Source organism: Cyprinus carpio, chromosome A16, assembly GCF_018340385.1.
Source record: "Cyprinus carpio isolate SPL01 chromosome A16, ASM1834038v1, whole genome shotgun sequence".
Lineage (NCBI taxonomy): Eukaryota > Metazoa > Chordata > Actinopteri > Cypriniformes > Cyprinidae > Cyprinus > Cyprinus carpio.
In genome coordinates this window covers 6,522,661-6,547,439 of record NC_056587.1, presented here as the reverse complement: position 1 = coordinate 6,547,439, position 24,779 = coordinate 6,522,661, and the positions used below count along the sequence as shown (strand labels likewise).

Here is a 24,779-nt window from a genome sequence, read left to right as displayed (position 1 = left end):
ACTGAGCAACAGTCCAGTGTGCTGCTTCTCTGTAGCCCAGGTCAGGCGCTTCTGCCGCTGTTTCTGGTTCAAAAGCACACGCCTGTGCACGATGGCTCTGGATGTTTCTACTCCAGACTCAGTCCACTGCTTCCGCAGGTCCCCCAAGGTCTGGAATCGGTCCTTCTCCCACAATCTTCCTCAGGGTCCGGTCACCTCTTCTCGTTGTGAAGCGTTTTTTTCTTGCCACACTTTTTCCTTCCCACAGACTTCCCACTGAGGTGCCTTGATACAGCACTCTGGGAACAGCCTATTCGTTCAGAAATTGCTTTCTGTGTCTTACCCTCTCGCTTGAGGGTGTCAATGATGGCCTTCTGGACAGCAGTCAGGTCGGCAGTCTTACCCATGATTGCGGTTTTGAGTAATGAACCAGGCTGGGAGTTTTTAAAAAGCCTCAGGAATCTTTTGCAGGTGTTTAGAGTTAATTAGTTGATTCAGATGATTAGGTTAATAGCTCGTTTAGAGAACCTTTTCATGATATGCTAATTTTTTGAGATAGGAATTTTGGGTTTTCATGAGCTGTATGCCAAAATCATCAGTATTCAAAAAATAAAAGACCTGAAATATTTCAGTTGGTGTGCAATGAATCTAAAATATATGAAAGTTTAATTTTTATCATTACATTATGGAAAATAATGAACTTTTTCACAATATGCTAATTTTTTGAGAAGGACCTGTAGAAATCATGTCTAAATTATACTCTGCGAGAGCGGGAAAATTCAGACAATGTGTCTAACAAGGTTGATTTATGTATTTGGAGGGGAAACAATCTCTCTCTGAATGTGGAGAAGACGAAGAAGATTGTTGTTGACTTCAGGAGAGCGCACACTCAGCATGCTCCTCTGACCATCAATGGTGCGACTGTGGAGAGGGTGAGCAGCACCAAGTTCCTGGGTGTGCACAACACAGCAGTGGCGGCTCGTCAGGGGAGGCAGGGGAGGCACAGCCTCCCCAAAATTTTGAGGTGAAAATGGGAGGAAGACTATTTAATGTTAATAAAAATTCACAATTAATTTAAGTTCATATCACAGAATGCGTATTTTTTGTTTGTAGAGGAGGGGAGGGAGAGGCCGGGGCAGAGCTGAGCTCTTATGCCTCCGTTGGTAAAAAAGAAATGGCCAATTAGCATCGAATGTTCACTTTCAGCGCTGATGAGTGTTGAGAAAAGAAACCTAGTAGAGGAGGCTAGCCTCCCTTCTGATATCAACCAATCATCATAGAGACGTAAATTACGTGATATTAGTTTGACCGTCTCACGCTGCACTGATAAGGCACTAGGTACTTATGATGAGTAGCGATATAGAATATTTGATTGCCAACAGATTTACCAAGCTGTCATTCAAACAGTATATATACAAATTAAAAAAAGGGAAAACACGTCTAAGCTGGATATAGAATACAGCTGTCGGCTTAATTAAATGGCACAACAGGCAGCTCTCTTTTAACACAGACTTTTAAGAAGGAATGGTGTTTCAGGTGATAGAACAGGTAAGTGATATTATATTATCTTGTTGTATGTGTGTCGTTTTCTTTACGTTTTCTGACTAAAAGCAACCGAAAAGCCATTTTAAAGCGGTTAAGCAAATAATAATAATCGACAGGGATCCCAGACCAATACAATTAGTGTGCCTCCTCTATTTTAAAACCCACGAGCCGCCACTGCCATCACAAAGGACCTCTCCTGGACCTACAACACCGCAGCACTGGCCAAGAAAGCACAGCAGCGTCTCTATTTCCTCCACAAACTGAGAAAAGCCAGAGACCCAATCATGTGCACCTTCTACAGAGGCACCGTCGAGAACATCCTGACTAGCTGGATCACTGTGTGGTATGGTGCCTGCAACGTGTCTGCGACCCTTCAAGACATAGTGAGAGCAGCTTAGAAGATCGTTGGTGTCTCCCTCCCCTCCCTCCAGGACATTTACGGAACCCGTCTCACCCGTAAAGCCCTGTGCATCGCAGGTGATCCCACTCACCGGTCACACAGCTTCTTCAGTCTGTTGCCATCAGGGAGGAGACTGTGGAGTCTCCAGGCCATGACCAGCAGACTGAAAGACAGCTTCATTCATCTGGCTGTCAGGAAGCTGAACTCCCTCCCGACCTTGCCCCCCCCACCCTTTTCCCCATGCACCACTGAACTCTGAAACCCCCACCCAGCTCCCACTACACACTGGGACCTGTACCAGACACTTTGTGCAGCATTGGTCTGCTCATTACCTCATTCAGCATTTAACTGACCTCATTCAACTACTTCTTCTGTCAGTTTAAATAAAGAACTGCTCTCTGAGATTTTTGACACTTTAATTAGACGGAATAAGCTCTTTGCACTACAATCATTATATCTGCACTGTCTACTTCACTGGTTTGCACTTTATCTGCCATGTGCCTTGTACTGCTTTACTTATCTTTCTTTTTACATGACCTTTTTGTATATTTGTATAGTTATACTTTATATTTTATCTGTATTTAATGTTCTGCTGTTAGTGTTATATGCACCAAGGGTCTAAGAGTAATGCAATTTCAATTCTCTGTACAGTATGTATGTACTGTACATGTGGAAGAATTGACAATCAAGCAGACTTGACTTGATCTGTGCCCGTCACCAAAACTTCAACCAACCAACATGACTCCACACCCATCCTTCAGTCAGCGTCCAACGACTGGTCTCTCCAAGACATTGGTTTATATGTTTTAGATATGTCCAGTAAAGTCTTAATTATATTGAAAAGTGTGCTTACAATTTAATGTCTTAAACTGTCGATCTTGTTACCACACTAATAAATAGTGTTTTCACTATACCTCGGATATTAATATCCATTGCAGAGTTGATGTTATACGGCCCATTCATTGAATCCCTTGCCCATTCAACTGATAAGCTGTAAAATATTGATTCTGTCCAAATTCCCTACAAATATCATAATTAATTCCCTTAATTTACCTGTTTCCCTTACAGGATTAGCTATGTTCATGTTTGTCTATTAAACCTGTGCCTGCATTTGGATTCTCACTCCATCTTGTCCCTGCTCACGTAACAGAATGATCAACCAAACTATGAATCCAGCAGCACAAATTATGCGTCTTGTCATATAGAAGAATATGTCATGGACATTACATCATTTTATAGAGGAATATGTCATGGACTTTGTGGAGCTGGCACACCTGACACAATGGCTGTCCGAGCTGCTCAGTTCATGTAATGCCTCTGTGGCATCCTAACTGGACACTGGAGCATTATATTACCATGTACTGTAGCTGACCAGTTCTGCATTTACTGTGGGAGTCATGGAGGAGAAATGCAGTCTCTACCCCTCAAGGCTGCCACTCCAGAGTCTCTCCCCATCTTGGCCGCCACTCCAGAGCCTAGTCCCAACATGACTGCAATGCCAAATTATGCTAGTCTCCAGCCATCAGGGACAACATGCTAAAGTATACAAAGAATACCCCTGGGCATGGGAGGCTGATTTCCAGTGTGGGTGACCCACCGCTTATGTCGGTGCGAGTGGCCAGCATCCCCGCAGCCTCTGCACTCTCAAGCCCCAAAGACAGTTATCCTGTCAGGCAAAGCCTGATGGTTCCAGAGGTCTTTCCACCATTAACTGCACTTCCTGAGATGGCTATTGTCATCTTATGTGTGTGGGCCGCACACATTTCTCTTGACCCTCTGAATATGTTGCCTCTTCTGTCACAGCCACGAAGGCTGCCACTGAACCCCTTGTCTGTCCTGTCATGGCCATGAAGGCAGTGCCTGAACCCTCAGCCTGCCCTGTTACGGCAACAGAGGACATCCCTGAACCCTGTGCCTGTCCTGTCACAGCCATGAAGGTCGTCATGGAACCCTCTGTCTGTCCTGCCACGGTAAAGGAGGTCATCTCTGAACACTCTGCCTGCTCTGTCACGACCACAGAAGCCATCTCTGAGCTCTTTGCCTGTCTTGTCATGGCCAAGGAGGCCATCCCTGAACCCACTGTCTGTCCTGTCATGGTCAAAGAGGCCATCCCTGAACTTTGAGTCTGCCCTGTCATGGCCAAGGAAGCCATCTCTGAACCCTTTGCTTGTCCTGTCACGACCATGGATCATCTCTGAATACACTGCCTGTCTTGTTACGGTCAAGGAGGCCATTTCTGAGCTCTCTGCCTAGGTGCGTAGCGGCCGCGGGGAATGAGGGGTGGATTGGTATGGGGGGCATGCCCCCCATGTCCCCCACACTTTTAGAAAGAGTTGATTCTGCAGAGCATGATTACATTCTTTTTCAAACACTGTAAGTATGTGTTATGTCATGATGACACGAATCATGCAATTTAATTTCTATTTTATTATTTGACCTAACGGGGCATCTACACCGCATGCGAGCAATGTGATCATGCGACGCAATCATGCGACATCACAAAAGAACCCATTAAAAATGAGGCGTCTGATGTGTCATGTCATGCCGGATCCAGTGTGTGTTACTATATGCTCTCCTACTTGTAAGTCGCTTTGGATAAAAGCATCTGCTAAATGAGTAAATGTAAACACGGACAGCATAACTGATTATTGGGTTATTTTGTCATGTCGCACCACTCACGTCTGGAGTAGAATTATTCTTTCCCAATAAAGCAAAGTTTTGTGACGAATACTCATCATACCTTATCATACTTTATCATATTTAAGTGCTTTAATTCATTACAGCTGTGTTCTTAACTTTAATTGGTCTGTAGGAAAGGCAGTCTGTCACGTCATGTCACTGAAAGAGAGGGGGAAGGACAGTTGCTCGACCACTCCAGAATGTATACAGGTGAAATTTGTTGATAGAAGAGATTTGTCTATTTTAAGGCAGAGTTTTTTTTAATTGGGACTACTTGCCAATATTTTAAGGAATTAAACATTAGTATATATATATATATATATATATATATATATATATATATATATATATATATATATATATATATATATATATATATATATATATTATTTATTTATTTATCTCATTTTATGTTTAAATTGTTAAATAAAATTGGTTATATAGGTAAAGTCAATGTGTTCCAATAGTTTTTAAAGACATTTTTGTCCAACTGTTAAGAATTAGGTCAGGGTTAAAAGTTGTTTAACTGTAGTGTAACTGAAATATTGTGCATAAAATATCTTTATTTAATAAAAAATTATGTATAGATGTCCACAGTGGTCTCAAAGTCCCAAGTCCTGCAGTTATTTTTTAAAATTAGGGTTAGAGTTAGGGTTTTTTAGTATGATATGACAAAAAAATAGGTCCCTGTAAGCTGTCTTGCTTCCTGTAAGCTACCATGGCATGTTTCCAAAATTGTCACTAGGTGCTCTAAAACACAGCAATCGGTATTCTATATAGAATTTATTATATGAACAAGAATGTACTTACTTTTCACATTATGTACATAATTTGTTTGGCCGTTGAGGGTGACATCACCTGAAAGCTGTTCCCCCCACTATTAAAATGGCTGCTACACCCCTCTCTCTGCCTGTCATGTAACGATCACGGAGGTCGTTCCTAAACTCTCTGCCTGCCATGTGCTTTGCCCTGGTGGTCTTCTGCTCAGCTGTGAGATCTTCAGTCTCGTCAGTTCTGCTGCGGTGGTTCTTTTACTCCACCGTGGGGATCTTTGGTCCCGTCTGCTCTACTGTGATGGTCTTCTGCTCCACCATGGTAGTTTCTAACTCTGCCAGATCTTCTGTGGTGGTCATAAGCTCCGCCCTGGTCTCCAGTTCTGTCACCTCCACCTATGTCTCTGGCACCGCCCTGCCACTCTGTTCCACCTCTATCTCCAGATCAGCCTCCACCTCACAGACCTGGCCCTCCGTCTCCCCCCATCCCTCCCCCTGATCCTTTTTTTGTTTTGTTTAGGAGTGTTTGGAAGCCGGTCCTTAAGGTTTTCTCTGATAATTCCAGTTTATGTTCCCCTGTCTTGTGTTTTGAACTCTTACGTTGAAATGTATTCTTCTATTGTTTCTTTGCCCTCTTCCTGTGTACAGTGTCCCTGTTTGCCTTGCTTGTTACCATACCTACCCTTATTAGATATCATGCCAGCTAATCATCCACACCTGACGCACGTCAGCCCCTGGTTAACTTATGTATACCGCTGTATTTCAGTTGTGTTTTGTCAGTCACTGTTACTGTATGTTTTTTCCAAGTTGCTCCCACCTCCTATCTGTGGACTGTATTCTTGTTTCAGGTCTGGATTTTCAATGTTAGTGTTTTTCTGATAAATCTGTGCTTGCATTTGGATTCTCACACCATCTCGCCCCTGCTTACATTACAGTAAGTAAGTACAAAGACAGCAAGTCTAGGTATTGCACAGGTATTGGAGGGGCTTACATTTTAAATCTCATCAGCCTCTCATCACAATACTGTGCCATTTTAAATGTTTGTTTTTTTTAGGAAGATGAGAACAAACATAGTTATTTCTGAAAGCAATTGTGCCCCAACAATTATAATGATTTGTATACCCCTCAGAACATGCCAAATCAGGATCACTTACTACAAAACGTGCAATAAATAAATACAGCACATCTAAAAAAAACTGAAATTCCATATCCATATTTCCTAAAAAAGTATATCACTGGAGACACTGATAGCTGGGATTGAAGGATTTAATATAAAGTTTTGGTGCTTATAAGGACTTTTTTTGAACAAAATGTAAAAACATAAGTGCCACATCCTGTCTCTCTTGAAAGAGAAATTATGCTAGTTCTGCTGCACACAAGAGATAAATCTTAAGTTCAGAAAATATCAGTACCAGAGGTTTATTACAAATAAAAATTGGCCAAAAATCTAAAGTACTATATAGGATTCCCATATTTAGCACACATTTGTACTTAATATGTGCTGTTTCGGTGTGAGGATCAGAAAAAGTTGCTTCTTAGCAACTTGTGGGCACTCAACCACAAGAGGTGCACATACCAGATCAAACCAGAAGCACAGAACAAGAATGTTCAACCAGTTAAATATATCTTGCCTAAAAATGCAAGTCTTTTTAAAATTATTATTATGTATTTACTTGTTTGTTTTTGGTTGTGTTATCACATTAACGGTGGAAATTCAACATGATTTATCTTGTTTTCAAGATCATTGTTTATATTTGGGTTTTACAGCTGATGCATACTGTAACTATCAACTCTGTTTCATGCAGCTATATGTACAAATATAAGTAGGTATAAAATAAAAGTATATACTATAGGTATATCAGTGATCTAAAATACTACAAATAATACTTGTTAAGCCAACAGTGGCACTCTGTTTACAAAGCTGTTACAGAAGAAAAGAAACTTTGTGGTTAAAAGCAATGTACCGGATTCTGGTTAAGAAGTCAAGCTCACATGCAAACATCCACACAATGAATTTTGGTGACATTACACAACACACATTAGACAACATCACTTGAGAGTGAACAGCTGGCTTTGAATAAAACACCTTACAGCTACAGTATTCTTATTGCTTTTTCAGGGAATGTTTGTTGTGGGTTTAGAAGTTCAACATGGAGACTGCAGATTGCTGGTATTATAAAACACCACCAAGATATCCAGGTGAGCTACATTTTCTACATACAGCAAACAGTGCTTACTGAACAGTATGTTTGAGTACTTTTATGCACTTCTATGCTTTTGTATCTTTTTAAAATTAGTTTGTAAGTACAACTTAAAAGGACAGAACTCTCACCTGCAAGTCTATTGCAGTGTTTCCTGCCCTTTCAAAATGCTAAATGTGAAAACAGTGTAATAAATTCATTATTGAAACACTGTAACAGATTTACCAAAGTTCAGTTAAAAAGAGAAAAGGAAAAAACACTATGTTAATAAATATGGATCTGACATAGGCTATATATATATATATGTTGTTTACATGTAAAGATTTGCAGTATGATTTAAAAAGGTGCTGTAATTTTGTATTTAAATAAGATAAATTCATCATAGATAGATAAATAAGGATAAATAATTAACATGAAGTTACAGCAAGATATAGTTCATGTATCCCAGCATAAAATGGTTTTCACTTTTTAAAGCCCATTTTGTATTTATGCAATGTGAACTTTGGGTTTGTTTGTATTTGGAAATATGATATGTTTATCAGCCTTACGGTACATCATCTTCCAGCATTGTTGAACCAAACCCCCCTTATGACTACCTACAAGTTATTACTTGTGAGAAATGCTGTAGCTCTTGCTTTAGGAAAAGCCAGACCTGAGTGACTGTTTTATATCTTCATGCAGAATCAGAGAGAACATTTCACTCACCTGAGCTGAGAATTGTGCTGCTGGGTGTTTCTGGTGTTGGAAAGAGTGCAACAGGAAATGTAATACTGGGCAGAAAGGCTTTTAAAGAGACCAGAACCAGAGTGAGTGAGATACAGAGAGGAAGAGTAGAGGACAGAATCATCTCAGTCATTGACACTCCGGGATTCTTCACCACTGAACTGACTGATGAAGAGCTGCATCATGAAATGAGAAAGAGTGTTTCTCTCTGTCACCCTGGTCCTCATGTGTTCCTGCTGATGATCAACCTGGAGAACATGAAAGAGGGGGAGAGGATCCTTGTGAAACAAATTGAGGAGAACTTTGGACCACAGGCTTTTAAGTTCACCCTTGTTCTGTTCATTGGAAGAGAACAAATGTCCAACAAAGCATGGATGGTCTTTATGCTTAGTACACAATTTCAGGAGCTAGTCAGACACTGCAGAGATAAATATCATGCAATCAACAGTATAAATGAAATGAACCCAACTCACATCTCAAAGCTTCTACAGAAGATTGATGACATCGTCAAACAGAATTATGACCAGCATTACAATACTGACATCTACTTAAAGTCCCCAACAAAGATTAAAAAAGTAATGCAAAAACTGGAAGAGAAAAAGGATGACCCAAGGAAACACAGAGAAAGAGACAAAACAAAAACAAGTAAAACCTTGTGGAAGACATTTAAAAGTGTAATACAGGAAAACATAACACATACTGTGATCCAACCAGAAAAGGAAACTCTTATTTCTCATGTGAGAAAAACAAAGGAAACTCATGAAGATGAAGAGTGGGTTTTTCAAGAATGCGAGAATGTTGAAGTGGGTGAAAGTGGATCATTAGTAAGATCAGTGAAATTCTCATATGAACAAATGGCAGAAGTAAATGTGATCCAGAAACAAACAGAAAACTGGAAATTGAGCGGGATAGGAAAATGGGACCCGAGAAACACCCAAGCAGGTGAGAATCTAGAAAACTGTCTATTTTATTGTTGTCTATATTTTTCTCAAATGTCCCTTAAAGTAAACCCAGGGTGCTGTTTGATAAATAATTCATTGAGTCTTTGCCATTTTTATTGTATTTACATGCACAACTTGACATGTACTGTAAAGTCGCCTACTGTGGTGTGCCTCTGATGTTTATATTTTGCACATTTAAATATATCTTGACACAGAACCAAAGAATTCACTACTTTGTGTGTGTCACATCTATTCATAAAAACATTACTGTGGACAATCATAGGCTATGTGACATGTTATATTGACATGACTGAGGCAAATAAAGTAAATGTAATAAATTAACTTCAGAAATCTACTTAGACTCCAATGTCTGTTGCTTGAATTCACAGTCATTGACAGCAACAACAATGCACAACTGTGCAAGCATTGGACATAAAAATTGTGGGCAAATCAATTAATTATAATGCACATTGCATTTGTTTACACAAGTTATCTTCTTCAATCATGTCAGATCTCAGAATTGTGATGGTGGGGAAAACTGGAGCTGGAAAGAGCGCAACAGGAAACACCATCCTGGGACAAAAAGCTTTTAAAGAAGAATTTTGTTCTGAATCTGTGACTGGAAAATGCCAACAGTATCAGCGGAGAGTAGAAGGTAGAATTATCTCAGTGATTGACGCTCCAGGGGTGTGTGACACGTCGATGTGTGAACGAGACCTGAAGGATGAAGTAGTGAGATGTGTAGAAATGTCTCTTCCCGGTCCTCATGTGTTTCTGTTGGTCATCAGATTGGATGTGAGATTCACAGTTGAGGAGAAGAACACAGTGAAATGGATTCAGGAGAACTTTGGAGAAGATGCTTTACATTACACCATCTTTCTTTTTACTAGAGGGGATCAGTTGAAAACATCTGTAGAGGAGTTTCTGACAACAAACAAGCAGATGAATGAACTAATCAAACAGTTTAAAGCTGGTTATCAGGTTTTTGATAACACAAATGAAAATCAAGCACAGGTTAGTAAGCTGTTATGGAAGATAGAGACAATGGTGAAGGACAACGGAGGAGAGCATTACACTAATCAGATGTACCAGGAAGCTCAAAAGAAAATCTGGGAAGAAGAAGAGAGGCGGAGAGAGGAGGACAGGAGATTAGGGCAAGAAGAGGAGCTCGAGATAAGGAAGGATGAACAAAAGAGACTTGTCAAGACTGCTAAAATGGGAGCTTTGGTGGGAGCAGGTGTAGGAGGAGTGATTGGAGGTGTAGCACTGGCAGCAGGAACTGGATTGGCTCTACCTGCAGCTTTAATCACAGGAGGAGCAACTCTTGCAGGAGGAGCGGGTGCAAAACTTATCGCAGATACGATTAACAGGAAGCAGAATAAAAAAGCATCAAAAAAGAAAAGTTAGTTATTGCAATACATTTTATAATTTTACGGGGTTTAAAACAGGAATGCAGGTACAGTATATCACGCAGAAGGGGTGAAGAAATCTAAAGCAGCTTTACTTGTGGTTAGTAAAAGGGTGTGAGGATCTAGACTAGAGGATATCCTTAATAATAATTCAAACTTTGGTAAATCACTGATATTAACTGTAGTAAAGTGTTCTCAATATTGTATAAGCTTAACTCTGTACACTTTTTAAAATAAAGGTTCCAAAGGGGGATTTTCATAGTATTGCAATAGAAGAACCATTTTGGGTTCCCCAAAGAATCTTTCTGTTAACAGTTCTTACAAGAACCATTTTTTTTTTTTTACTTATAATAATCTGAAGAACCTTTCTCACTACCTTTTGTATGCTGATTGATTGAAGATTGATGCTACTATATGTGTGTGTACTTTCTGTGCCAGCATCCAAGAATTGCTCAGTTTCAGACCTCCCTTTCTCTGCTTGCACTGGTCGCAGAACTTCTTGCCCAGTAATGTTCCAAGGGGCCTAATCAAAGTCCTTGAGCCCAAGGCCTGCCTGGTCCCATAGATCTCTTTCTATGACATACCTTGGGCAGCTGTGATTGGACTGACCTTATTCATAAAACAGTATTATTAATAATCTAAAAAACAATAAGATAAAAAAAAGTAATAAAGATAATATAAAGAGAGGATAATATCAACAGATAATTGCATTCCTTCAATAGCAGTGTTATCACAACAGGTTTCTTTCAATTTTGTAATTTTTCAGAGAAACAAAAAGAAAATTTCAGAACACAATCACACATTTTTGATTACTGGCTTTAATGGCAAGAATGAAGATTGATATAAATGTGGTGTTATTCACTAGAAATAAAATAATTTAAAGGCACACCTTTCCATTTATAACAAAATGTCCAATTCTCTGTAACACAATATATAATATAGTACTTCTAAAAATATATTACAAAGATTTTCATTTTTTAATACTTATAAAGAAAATAAATGTCACCATTATGAATAAATTATAAGTTAGTAACAAAACTTGTGTTTGCAACAAAAATGTAAATGTATCAATAAATATACAGGGTTAATAAGATTTAATTTTTACAATAACAAAATATGAGGCAGGTATATGTAAGTGCATCACTTTAAAAAAATAGCTCATTCAGAAAGCTGAGGTAAAACATTAGCTTGATCTGATGTTCACTGCACACACACTCCACAATCTCACTCACGTGTGTACACTCATGCACACACACCATGACTCAGTGGTGGGGTCCAGGATGCTTTCAGTTTCGTGATCCAAATAAATGGTCCACACTTATTGAAACAAACAGAGCTGCAATGCAAGAAAGAGGAGGAAAAGGAGAGTGTGAGATATATAAAGAGCTATATATAGTACATAAGTCTGCAGGGTTTGACTAAAGGACTCCCTGATGGACCTGGGCCAGTGTCCAAGATGCGAGGGACAGTTGACAGAATTGTCAAGGACCAGATTGGCCGGTGTTGTGTCGTCATGCTACATTCTGCTACATGTATCTTTGCTATATTATATTACTTGTAATGTTTTTATTTGTTCCATTTTTTATTGAGTGTTTACTTGTCTTTAATAATGTTTGAACTTTCTGTTGGTTAGGTTAGTCGTTTCAAAGTTTTGTCAAAATTGGAAGGTAAGATTACACAGGACAAAAACAATAATAATAATAAAAAAACACTTGTGTGACAACATGTGATAAATGTCTAACTGGTATACCAGCTGTGTGGTATCAGCATGCATGAGGAGGGCAAGAAGTCAGGCTTCAAGGAGGTGTGCATGATGTGGTTTAAAGAGATTGCATATGCATATATTTTCATGCTTGTTGCATTAGTGAAATCTGCTTGTTTTCTTACAAACATACATAATATACATTGGTTTGTGTGTTTACGTTCTCTACCTGTGGCTTCAGTGTAGAGTTTGGACTCATCAGCGCTGGTCACTTTACAAGTGATGTATTGTTTCTTCCTCTCTATTTGATCCAGAGCGCTGTGGATTAAAACCACACTACCCAGAGGCATTGGACTGTACAGGAGAATAGAGTTCAACAGGTGAGATCACAGATAGTCAAAGCAGATCTCAACTGGAAAAAATGATGTTAACTGCATTTGAAAGACTTAAGTATCATATTATCTCACCTGCGGTAGTCGATGTTGAGATTGGCAGTCATAATAGGTCCTGAGAGGAAACCGGCAAGAGTACCTGTCACTGTGTCAATCATGGTGGCTATAGCTCCACCATGTACATGCCTGCCAAAAAGGAAACAGGTGTAACATCATTTCCTGTTCTCCCATTCTTCACAAATGAAAATGTGACATTTAATTTCAGGCAAACTCCTTACCCAGGTGCACCTTCTAGTAAATGTCCTGCCTGAAACACACAAACGCATCTCTTCTCCTCCTTATTGACAAACACCACATACTCAAACGTTGCGCCCTGCTCTTTAAAATTTCTTGTGAAAAGTCGAGCTTTGGCCTTGATCATTTTGCTGAGGTGTATGCCGCCTACAGGACAGAAACAATGTGACTTTTGCTTTTACACTAAATTGCATTATCACGTCATTTCACTGATAACAGTGAGTAGAAGTAACTGTGCAGATACACATTAATCGCTTACCAGTAGCATATTTAATGGAACGGTTGTAGCTGGGCAACTTCCTCCAAGGGCCCCTTTTTTTCTCACCGTTTTCTGTGTCAGTGTCACACAGTGCATTATAGTGGTCGTAAACCTTGCACATCTCTGGACTCCATGTGGAGTTGGGCTGGCTGAAGTCCCGTGGCTGCGATGAGAACGGCCACAGCGGCATCATCTGGACAAAGAGTGACATTAAAAAATATGTTTCATTAATATCCTATTCTTTTAGTTTAGAACAGTGTTATTACCTAAAACTAAAGGTATTAAAAACTGTTTTTGTACATTTAAATAAAGCTGAAATAAAATGAAATACAAATATTAGAGGAAAAGTAGAAATGTTGCCTTGGCAACTAACTGAAATAAGTTTATGTGCTAAAATTATTAAAACTGAAATAAAAAAAAAACTGTTAAAATGTTATCGTTAACTAAAACTATTCACAATTGTTTTCATTCATTTAAATAAAACAGAAATTTACTTCAAAAACGTAAATGAAAATAAAAAATGTTGCCCTGATAAAAAAAAAATGATAAAAAATTAAAATTAATTAAAGATAAAAAAAACAGTAAAAAAAATCTAAAACTAAAATAAAAATAATTATAAAAATATTTTTTTTTTAAGTTACAAATTTTAAATATTATTAAATATAATTCTGAATAAATTTCAAAACACAACATTGATTATTGGCTTATAAATATGTTATTATTCCCTAGCAATGCCAATTAGATCATTTAAAATATAAATACTAAAATGACACTGGAGAGGAGTACATTAGCCTGGTAAGATTGCTCTTATTTACATTTAGTTGAAAATACAACCAAATTATACCAAAGGATTTTAATATGCCTTCATGGCAGCTACACACAGGACCTACCTATTAACATGAATACAGAATGAATATAAATGAACAGCAGTTTAAAACAAATGGAAATAAAGAATACTGTACCGAGATAGTTCTGATGGTGTGGAGTGAGGACTGGAGGCGCGTGTCAGACTCAGAGAGCGGCTGGTTGAGACCTGCTCTGATCTGCTGGAGGCCCAGTCTTCTCGCTAGGTGTCCTAACATGATGACTGTAAACCACTCTTCTTCCACAGGAATGCTGTGGCTGTCACTCCGAAACAAAGGTTATTCTTCTGGATAGAATAAAATCTTAAATGTCTAATTTCTGCATATAAACATAAGACATTATCAGCTTCCAGATTTCCACACACGCTGACTGTCAAAACACAACACCAGCGTTAGCGCTTGAAACGATGGAAAACGAATGCTACATATGAACGTCTTTATCAATTAACTAACTAACGAAAGAATGTTGTATAAAACGACAGCCAACTTTAAGGTGAAATTCAAGATCAACCGGTGAACAGCGTGACTTTCAGATTCACGGACGTCATCGGTGACCACGTGACGCAAACACGTGTAAGTTTGAGTGGCGGGACTATAGAACTACAGCCTGTGTGTCTGTTGCCACAGCAACCTCGCGGTTCCAGTGTTTTCAGCTCACTGTTGGAATTTACTTTTTGTAATTTTACTTTTAGTAACGTTAGTTGTTTAGTTGCACAATGTTCGGTCAAGAGGCGCGGCGTTCAGAAAACAAGTACGTGCAGAGAGGGGGACAGGATAAGGGTACAGAAATGCTGTTTATTTTTTATAACTGTACGTTACATTCCCATGCTTAGTAGTAGTAGTAGCAATAATAATAATAATTTAGTTTTTTTTCAGCAAGGACACATTAATTTGATCAAAAGTGACATTTAGAAATACAAAGAATTTATATTTCGAATAAATGCTGTTCTTTTGAACTTTCCATTTATTCATTTTTTTTTAAAGCATTGACATTTTCATTGGGAACATATGACGCAAATGAGTGTGTTAACAAATGCCATGTCTAAGTATTAACTTTTATGATAGACTTTATTGAGAATGGCTTTGTTCCTTTAGTTGCAATAACAGTATATCAGCAGTAGGGGGTTGTATAAGAACACGAGTAGCTTATATAAAAGCAAATTGGAACAGAAAATACAGCAGTTCTATTGGATCTTTGAAATTCAAAGGTGTCTTCTAACGGAAGCCGTGTTTTGCAAATGTGTACAGCCTCAGGTTTCTCAAATTCATTTTCAGTGAGCAGGTTTATTTAGCCCAGCTATAGAGAGAGACATAATACTGTATGCTACACAGACACAAGTAACCCTGCAGTTCAAACAGTATCATAAGACAAACAGCAGGTGTCAAATAGAAAGGATGATCGTTTGATTGCTAGAAGGAAGTTAAATATGATCCTGATAGAGCCCTCAAGTATGTTTAATGCTGTTTATACACTCCATAACAAACAGAGTTATCTTGAGGGCTCACCCTTATTATACCAGTCTAGCTCACATGACAGCAAACTCTCAAGAATAACCGAAAGAAAAGAGAGCTGGAACAAATGGAATGGAAAGATGTCATATATTTGGAATGGAATGTTAAAAAAAATAAAACATTGGAAAATATGGAAACATGTAAATACATACGCCAGTGAAATATGTGAATAAATGTGAAATATTGTTAAAAAAATAAAAGCATAAACCTTTAAAAGAAAATAAGATTTAAACAATACTATTTTGATTAATGGCAAATATCATTATATAATAGTATATACTTGGCAAAGGTAAGCATATCAATCTTATTTTGTTTAAATGTTTTTGTTTAATATAGGATTTGTTTCCCAACATTCTAAATCCAATAGCCAACTTAATAATACCTTTGGGTTTGTTATGAATCAGCCTTTTAGTCATCCAGCTCGACCAGTGTTTCTCTGTGCTAACAAAAGCTCCATTATATGCCACACCTCCTCAGTAGTTCTCAGCTTTTCTGTGGTATTTGCTTTAAAAGAAGATTCAAATTTTGCTTTGACTTGTAAATGTTGTTGATATGGCAGCAGGTAAAGGTTGTTATATCCTGTGTGGTGTTTTTCAGGTCCGGAGAGAAGCGTAATGCATGATGCTGGAACAGGAGAGACAGCTGCACATCAGAGACCTAAGCAAGATCAGCCTAGCCATTTATCAACAGAGAACATAAATCAGAAACCATTGAAAACATTCCAGCACTGAGCCTTCACATTCACTGCTTTGTAATATGGTTTATATAGTATGAAGTTCAGAATTGTTCTTCTACAATTATTTTATCCTGAAGGTCACTTTAAACACCGGTGCAGTAGTGTTAGTTTTTCTAAACTGATTCATTAAATTATATGAATCATATGAACAACTCATGTGTTCATTGGAAATCTTATATCAAGCTTTTTTTTATTATTATTATTAAACATTTCTTCTTATTATCAATATTGAAAACAATATTACTACTTAATATTTATGTAGATTTTATTTCAGGATTCTTTGATTAATAAAAATAAAAAAAATAAAAATGAAATAAAAAATAAAGAAATACATTTTTGAAATAAAAATCTTTTGTAAATGTCACATTTGATCAATTTAATGCAACCTCGCTGAATATAAATTTCTTGAAAAAAAAAAATCGTACTGGTTTTTAACTTTGAAATGCTAGCGTAAACCCAAAATTGTAAATGCTAATATGTATGTATATATATATATATATATATATATATATATATATATATATATATATATATATATATATATATATATATATATGTAATAAAACTACAATCATTATACATCACATAATTAGTTTTCACGAATTAATAATTCATTTTAGGCTACTTAGTGAAAATATTAATGGTGGCGGGGGGCGGGGTAGTTGGAAAGATTAATAGATTTAAAAGACTAGACAAAAAAAAAGAAGAAGCTGAATCCTGAGCAAACAGGAATAATGATCATAATAGAGTCATATCGATTACCCCAAATTATTTTTTCAGAAATTAATGCATAGTGAATTTGAAACGTGGGGCCATCTGAAAATGTTTCTGTTTGTAGTATTCAGGAATTACAGGTTTCTATTGTGGATATTCTTTTTAAAGGGTGGGTAAACACTGTTCACATTAGAGCAGATGTCCTGTTCTAACAATACACAGTTAAAATAGCTATCATAAAGAAAGATAGCATCATTTGTAATGTAAATATGTACACGCTCCCACCTAGAAGATCCCTAACTGCATTAAGCAACTTCTACAATCATAAAACTACAGGATGAATTCCAAAAACCTTTGAAAAGTGACTCAAAGTATGTAGAATGACATGAATGTGGATAAACAGTTTAACAAAACTAAAGAATGGGACTAAAAAAAATATTTGCCACCTAGACAAATACACCTTACACTTAGTGCAACTACAAAGCTCACAAAACAAGTAACTGCTAATAACTCAATTAAATCTGCCAAAGACTAATTGCGGTTACTGTACATGACCTTTACATTCTGACAATAAAACATTCCTTGTCTAGTCTTTTTTTTATGACCAGAACAGACGCACCCCATCCTCCAACCCTCACGGATCCAGTTTAGCCAATTGTGTGCAGAACACACTACACACCTAATTCTCCAAAGAATCTTTAGTTTAAACCACAGATAATTGTTCAAGTGAAATGATGCAATACAAGAAACTTCACTAAGGAAGGTTTAGCACTCTACAAAGTTGAGTTACACTCTATGATGAGTAAAAAGACAATTCCTTATGTTTTTATAAGCATATATAATGAAATCACAAGATGAACAATGAATTTAAATAAAATAAAAAAAATAACCATGCAGGCATTTCTTTAAACGTTTGGGTTTTGCAAATGTGAAAAATAGTACAAAAACTTGAAAAAAATCTGTCTTTATTACACATTTATTTTGTGCATTGTTTATAAGGAAGCATACCTTATTTTATGAAATAACATATTTAACAAAGTCAAAAAAGGGGTGTGAAGAAACAAAGTGATACACAATTCCATTAGGAACATTTTTCCTGAGCACTCCACTGGAGTTCAGAAGATCCTTCACAGGGCACCTGCGCACAACTTCCTGTAAACAGACAAGCAAAAAGGCTTGTGAAAAAGACTCCGATTCGTGACCTTTGACATTAAAAACAGCAGAACTATAGACCCTTTTCACATTTCCGGGTTCTCATTAGCAGAAACTAATGAGAAACTAAACTCCTTCAGCCAATATATTAAGGCGTATTTACACTTTGTGCCTGCTTGAAATTCAGTGTAAAGGCATAATGCCACATAAAAGCCAGAATAAATTATGCCTGCTTAGACCCACTTCAGCCACAAGTATCAAATTATACAGCTGTAATTGCAGTGTAAATGCATGTAATGCCACCTCTGTGCAGCATTAAAGAATCTGTGCAAATACACCTAGGCATAATTAAGACTGGCTTTTATGCGACATTGCAGCCATAACACAACTATATAAAAATACTTTTCGTTTTCTAAAACAAAGAATAATGTTATCAATGATTGTACATTAATTTAAAGTAAAAAAAATGAAAGAAAAAAAATCTGATAGATTTACAATGTTAGTAACTGTGGAAACATGTCATCGCAGTTTGTGAAAAGAGTCTATTAGGGTTCATTTCGGTAACCATCATATTCAAAGGAATAAATTCAAATAAACCACTCTTACTTTGGCTCATCCAATGTAACATCCACATATTTGCAGATTTTTAAATCTCTCTCCAGAACTTGTCGTTTCAGACCCTCAATCTCCTCCTCAGATTTCTTCCTCTCAGCTTCTTGGCTTTCTGCAGGACAACATGCAAGAGCATGAGACAAAAATGAAGGCAATGAGCATTAATATCCACAAACCCTCTGACACTAGATCAAACCCAAGAAATAAGAGTAACTCATATTTACCCTTTAGTTTCTGAAGTGCATCTTTTGCTTCATTGCTCGTCTTCTCTAATTTACCCTGAGACAGAGAGAGAGAGATATAGAGATAGGGGAAGACTGTGTTAAAGTACTTACATGCTTAAGGGTTATACAGCGCTGGGCTCAGTTGAACAGAGAACACTGTAATAGACCTGTCACAACACTTGATTTGCATAAAAGCAGTACAATGTCCACTGCAGGAATGTAATACAACACTGTAAAGAATCCTGAAACATTATTGTTTCATAAAACTCAGAGATGAAGGGTATTGTATTTAAGAAACCATATATAAAGCAAACAGAAACCTACTGTTCACAATTGTGGGGTGGATAAGAGTTTTGTTTGTAATGCTATTGAAAGAAATCTCTTATACTCAATAAGGCTGTATTTATTTGTTCAAAAATACAGTAAAAACAGTAATATCATGAAATATTATTACAACTTGAAATATTGTTTTATTATTTTAACATAATTAAACATGTCATTTATTCCTGAGATTTCAGCAGCCATTACTCCAGTCTTCAGTGTCACATGATCATTCAGAAATCATTGTTATATTCTGATTTGGTGCTCAACTAACAATACTTATTACTATCAATGTTGAAAACAGCTGTACTGACCCAAAACTTTTAAACGCTAATGTATGTGATCAAATTAACATACTGGAATACTAATATTTCCTCCCTTTTTTAAAGGAATACTTCCTAATCTGTCTACTTGCAAGCTGTCTATTGGTTCTTTATTACTCATGAAAAGCTGCAAAACTGGAATAACAATTTTCATTCCACTTCTGGTACAGTGAGTGTATCTTTTTAATATTTCCTAATCCTTTTAATCTTTTAGGTAAACTTGAGTTCCTAAAACACTGTTTATTGCTTATGGCTATGGATGACTGAATAACTGAAGCATACATTAACGTTTATTTGAATGTTTAATCAAGTTTTTCTTTATTTTACCTTTTGCATTCACTAGTTCATTTTAAACAGTCCTGTGGTTTGACAAATTAATGATATACTACAAGCCACACGAACACTACTTTTCAAATTTGTCTTTTTTTTTTTAAAGTAATTAATACTTTTATTTAGCAAGGATGCATTGAATTGATCAGAATTGACAGTGGAGACATTAAGACATGTTACAAAAGATTTCTGTTTCAAAAATGTTCTATTCAGCAAAGAATCCTGAAATATTTCACAGTTTCCACAAAATATTAAGCAGCAAAACTGTTTTCACCATTGATAATAATATGAAATATTTCTTGAGCACCAAATCTGCATATTAGACACTGGAGACTGGAGTACTGGCTGCTGAAAATTCAGCTTTGCCATCCTAGAAATAATGACATTTTAAAATATATTAAAATAGAAAAGGGTTCTTTTAAATTGAGATATTATTTCACAATATTTAATGTATTCTTGATCAAATATTTTCAGCCTTGATGAGCATAAGAGGCGTCTTTTTAAATAAATAAATAAATAATGATAATATATATATATATATATATATATATATATATATATATTTTAACTCCAAATTTTTTAACTGTAGTGTATACTAAAATGGAATGGAATATATCATGTCACACCACAATCAACAGTATTTCATGTCAACTACTCGTATATCAGAGACAAAAGAGCAAAAAGGATCTGCTGCATGTGAAGACAGTGAAAAAAAATCAGTACACATAAATTATATCAAACTAAATTGAGTTTGTGATCAATCTCAAATGAATGAATCAAAATGCATTAACACACCGTACAGTTCTATTACTCTGAGATTCACACTACCTTCTCAGCATTACAGGTGCCTAGCTCTTTTTCAGAATCAGCATTGCCTTTCTTCATGTCGTCCTTCTGTTTTTTGAGTTGATCCCTCTGTGTGATCAGAGGATTTAGCTGTTTATTCATCTCTTCCACTTTCACCTTGGCTGCCATGATTCCATCCTCCTTCAACTTCACCTGTTCACCGGAAACAACAATGCGTGCTTTCAGGTTGCGGAGGTTGAGCTCCTGCTGTACGGCCTGATAGATTATAACCAGCAGGGCACATAAGGCCAGGAAAACCATTGCCGATATGGCTCTCATCCTGAGGGAGGAAGAAAGAAGTAGAGTAGACCAAAGGAGCTCCTCGGGGAAAGGTTGATTTTGTTTTCCTTCTCTTTCTCTCTACTCGGTTATCATAGCAGCAGTGTCTATGCTGTTGACTGAAACCGTCTTGACTCCCTCTCCTGTCTTCCTGAAATGCTATTGCTTTAAGACAGCAACAGGTAAGCCTGCCTTACCTGTACAACTAGATGTCTGGGTTTAAGCAAACAAGCGTGTGTGTGAGAGAGAGAGAGGGAGACAGAGAGAGAGAGAGAGAGAGAGAGAGAGAGAGAGAGAGAGAGAGAGAGAGAGAGAGAGAGAGACTTCAACTTCCTTGATAATGTTACAGTGATCTCTGACCAACTTTTCCACTCTCTCCACCTGCCTTTGTTTTATCAAAGCAAACCAGAAAACCAATATAGCAGAATACACATCAGCTCTTTTGTTATTTGTTCCAATTAAAGAATAACAGGCAGTTCTTCTTTATCTCTTTCACAAACTCAACCAGGGTGTGGCATTATAAAACTCATCAGAACTCGTCAATCATTAAAAGGTGGTTAAACTGGGTGGACAAGAATATTCGTATTTGCATGACACAACCAACATGCCGTGAAAGTGCATGTCATCTTAGCATCGAAAAAAATTTTTTTTCCCTTACATTGAACAGGTGGCCTATACTCACTTAGTGCGTTGAGGTTTCATTACCCTACTGTGAAGGCTTGGCTCGACAGATGTGAAAATGATTTTGTCCATCATCGTACTTGGATTTCAGTTCAAGTGGAAAGTTTCAAACGTAGCTAAATATAATTTCTTCGATATCTTGCAATACTTGCATCATTGGCGTCATGAACGTGCGTCGTGATGGTACCGGGTTCACAGAACCAGTCGGCACCCACGTCCTCGAGTCCATTTTTAATGAGCTGAATCATAGCTTAACTGAGTCACATGAAATTACAACAACATTAATAGAAATATAATCGAGAAAAACGTCATAAACAGTGACGTGGCCGCCTACATATGGCTACTGTAGTAGGCTAATGATGTAAAATAATTGCGGCATCATTTGAACCGTTTTTTTTAAATGAACGGTTCGAAAGAACCGATTCGAGGGAGTGAATCGGACGCACGTCTTCATAGTTTGACGTCAGTGCAAGTGTACACCAATGATACACCTGAATGGGCGAAAAAAACAACAACACCTGAATGGGCGTGGTTTTCTATAGTTGGGCTGTGTTACCTGTAGCGACGTCTCTCTCCACTCTTTTCAAGCACCGCTCAGGTGAGCAGGGATCTGCCGATCGTTAAAAAAAAAAAAAAAAAAAAACCTTTACCTTGTTTTTAAGTGACAAAATGTTTTAAAATCTGTGTTAACATCACGGAGAAAACACAGCGATTGTTTTTCAACATAATGCTAGAGTCTTGTGGGAGGGGTTAGTTTCAGCGACAGGTAACTCTGAACATCTGTACAGCTGCACGCGAAAGACAGCTTGTGAGTGTCCGGTCCAGGTCCAGAGAGTCCTCCATCATGAAGTTTGCTGTGGTGCTGTTGGCTTTTTTCTTGGTGTGTAGTCTGTGCATCGCTGGCTACATCCATTCCAGACGCAAGCAGGAGATGCAACTGAGTAAACAGGCTTCATTTCAAGATATTAAGTTCAGAGTGACCAGAGATGTTCTGGAAGAATACCAGGATCAGCTGACCCAGTCCAACACACTGCTAAAAAATACTAAAACAGAGGTGGACACTCTAACCAAAGACCTGTCCGTAGCCAAGACCTTTGTAGAGAAGAAAAAAGGTGACGTTGATACATGTAAAGGAGACAAGGTGAGATGTTTGATGTTTTGTTTTTGCGCTCTCAACTATTTTTACATCCATCATATCCATCTGAGACCTTACATAATTGCTTCAAATCCAGTGCCTCAAATGCAGGTCTATATAATAACACATGTGATTATTACAACCTGTCTTCCATTTCTCTTCTTCAGAAACGATTAACAGATGAAATTGCTGCTGCAGAGTCAGAGACGAAACATATCCAGAGTGAGTTTCCATCTCTTTGTCTTCACTTGTGACAGGAAGACAGTTTGGACATTTTTAAAGACCATATTGACTAAGAGTAATACGGAGGTAGTGACTGTAACTCATTTTAGCTAGATTTATAATAAAGCCCATGAAAATATACTGCCCCCCTGCGGCAATAAATTCAAAGACTGGATAAAAATAGCTAATGATACATACAGTATTGAAAGTCATTTCTGTTTGCAGGTGAGTTTGTCAAGGAGAAGTCCCATTATGCAACGGAGGCTGAATCTCTACAAAAACAACTGGAGCAGCTGAGCACACTTTGCAAGTACATCGACAAGACCTCTGAGGAGGGAAAGTGAGTACATTTGTGCAATAGAACTATTTGGTATGGATCTCCAATCTCATGGAACTGTCAGATGATGTTAGTTGTGATTAAATGGGTGCAGAATCTGTTGATTGGTCATTGACAGTCGTGTAAGGCTCATGGGTTAAAGCTCTGCATGTTATATAACCTGAAGCTTTTAAATGAGGATTTAGGTTAATTTACGTACTTAAACTTTTAAATGTAAAATTAAAACACACTTTTTTTATTTGAAATGAAAAATGAAAATAAAGAATATTTATGCTGAGCATTACCATTTCTTAACAATACTCCTTTTCTTTTCCAAAAACTGTGTAACATAACCGAAGAGCCACAACAGCCTGAGGCAAAGCCTAAGGAATCACAAGCAGAAAACCCCAAGGCAGAGGAACCAAAAGCTGAACAACCGAAACCTGAGGAACCAAAAGCTGAACAGCCTAAAGTAGATGTGCAGTGAAGAAAAACCAAGTGGAAGAGTATGTGTGTATTAGAAAAAATGGAGAACAATACCACATCAATGTCAGCTGGAGAACTGTATTTGACGATTAACTTACCTGAACATCTTGCTTGGGTCGATCTCCAGCATTCCACAGGCATCACTTGAATGAGACACTTTGGGTTCAAGGTTTGAGTGACAACGTCACATGTGCTCTGCCATAATGCAAATAAGTGTTTTTGAGGAATATGGGATGATGCATGTGTCAATCAATTGCAATTTGATGTCAACTTTACCCACAACAAAATTATGAAAATTGTTTTTAAAAAAAAAATCTCCATTTCCTTTTTTTTTTTTTTTTTTTTTTCAGAAAAAAAGAGTGTTAGGTTTATTTGTTTTCTGGGAGTGTTTGACTTTTTAATATTTCTTTATTTTTTCCTCACTGTAGTTTAGTGTCATTCTGACCCTCCCTCAGGCTCATGCATACATCCCGCTTGTATCGACCAATGGGAAACTCTGACCCTCTTACTGTCACTCCTAATCATCCTCACTCTGTTACCCCGGTTACTGTTGTTATGCAGTCATGACAACAACTAGTTTAACCAATCTGAGCCTTCAGTGAAGCCAAAAACCAGTTATGAAGCTCTAAGAGTTGCTTACTCTTGCTCTTCCTTGTTATAAGTTTTGGTTTTATGCTGAAATATTGTGATTTCTGGTGGAAAATAAAAATAAAGTCAGAGTACGTTTGGA

General features: G+C 37.3%; 4 protein-coding genes across 4 annotated transcripts; 2 read left to right on the top strand and 2 right to left on the bottom strand.

The window, feature by feature from the left end:
• Window positions 1-7,401: 7,401 nt before the first annotated feature.
• On the top strand, window positions 7,402-11,352 carry LOC109049792 (GTPase IMAP family member 8-like). Its single transcript, XM_042772269.1, has 3 exons — window positions 7,402-7,575; window positions 8,259-9,242; window positions 9,753-11,352. Exons 1-3 carry the CDS (start codon window positions 7,527-7,529, stop codon window positions 10,646-10,648), a joined length of 1,929 nt encoding a protein of 642 aa, XP_042628203.1. The 5' UTR covers window positions 7,402-7,526; the 3' UTR covers window positions 10,649-11,352.
• Window positions 11,353-11,450: 98 nt separating this feature from the next.
• Window positions 11,451-14,703, bottom strand: LOC109066376 (acyl-coenzyme A thioesterase THEM4-like). The gene is made up of 6 exons (XM_019083404.2): window positions 14,260-14,703; window positions 13,298-13,490; window positions 13,023-13,185; window positions 12,820-12,930; window positions 12,582-12,706; window positions 11,451-11,986 (listed from the first exon to the last, which is right to left on the bottom strand). Exons 1-6 carry the CDS (start codon window positions 14,377-14,379, stop codon window positions 11,937-11,939), a joined length of 762 nt encoding a protein of 253 aa, XP_018938949.1. The 5' UTR covers window positions 14,380-14,703; the 3' UTR covers window positions 11,451-11,936.
• A 3,367-nt stretch (window positions 14,704-18,070) lies between these two features.
• si:dkey-87o1.2 (uncharacterized protein LOC796684 homolog) lies at window positions 18,071-22,103 on the bottom strand. The gene is made up of 5 exons (XM_042772268.1): window positions 21,892-22,103; window positions 20,913-21,210; window positions 19,111-19,165; window positions 18,881-18,998; window positions 18,071-18,274 (listed from the first exon to the last, which is right to left on the bottom strand). Exons 1-5 carry the CDS (start codon window positions 21,963-21,965, stop codon window positions 18,250-18,252), a joined length of 570 nt encoding a protein of 189 aa, XP_042628202.1. The 5' UTR covers window positions 21,966-22,103; the 3' UTR covers window positions 18,071-18,249.
• Window positions 22,104-22,451: 348 nt separating this feature from the next.
• On the top strand, window positions 22,452-24,779 carry LOC122147968 (FK506-binding protein 3-like). Its single transcript, XM_042772267.1, has 4 exons — window positions 22,452-23,031; window positions 23,193-23,247; window positions 23,473-23,588; window positions 23,901-24,779. Exons 1-4 carry the CDS (start codon window positions 22,735-22,737, stop codon window positions 24,048-24,050), a joined length of 618 nt encoding a protein of 205 aa, XP_042628201.1. The 5' UTR covers window positions 22,452-22,734; the 3' UTR covers window positions 24,051-24,779.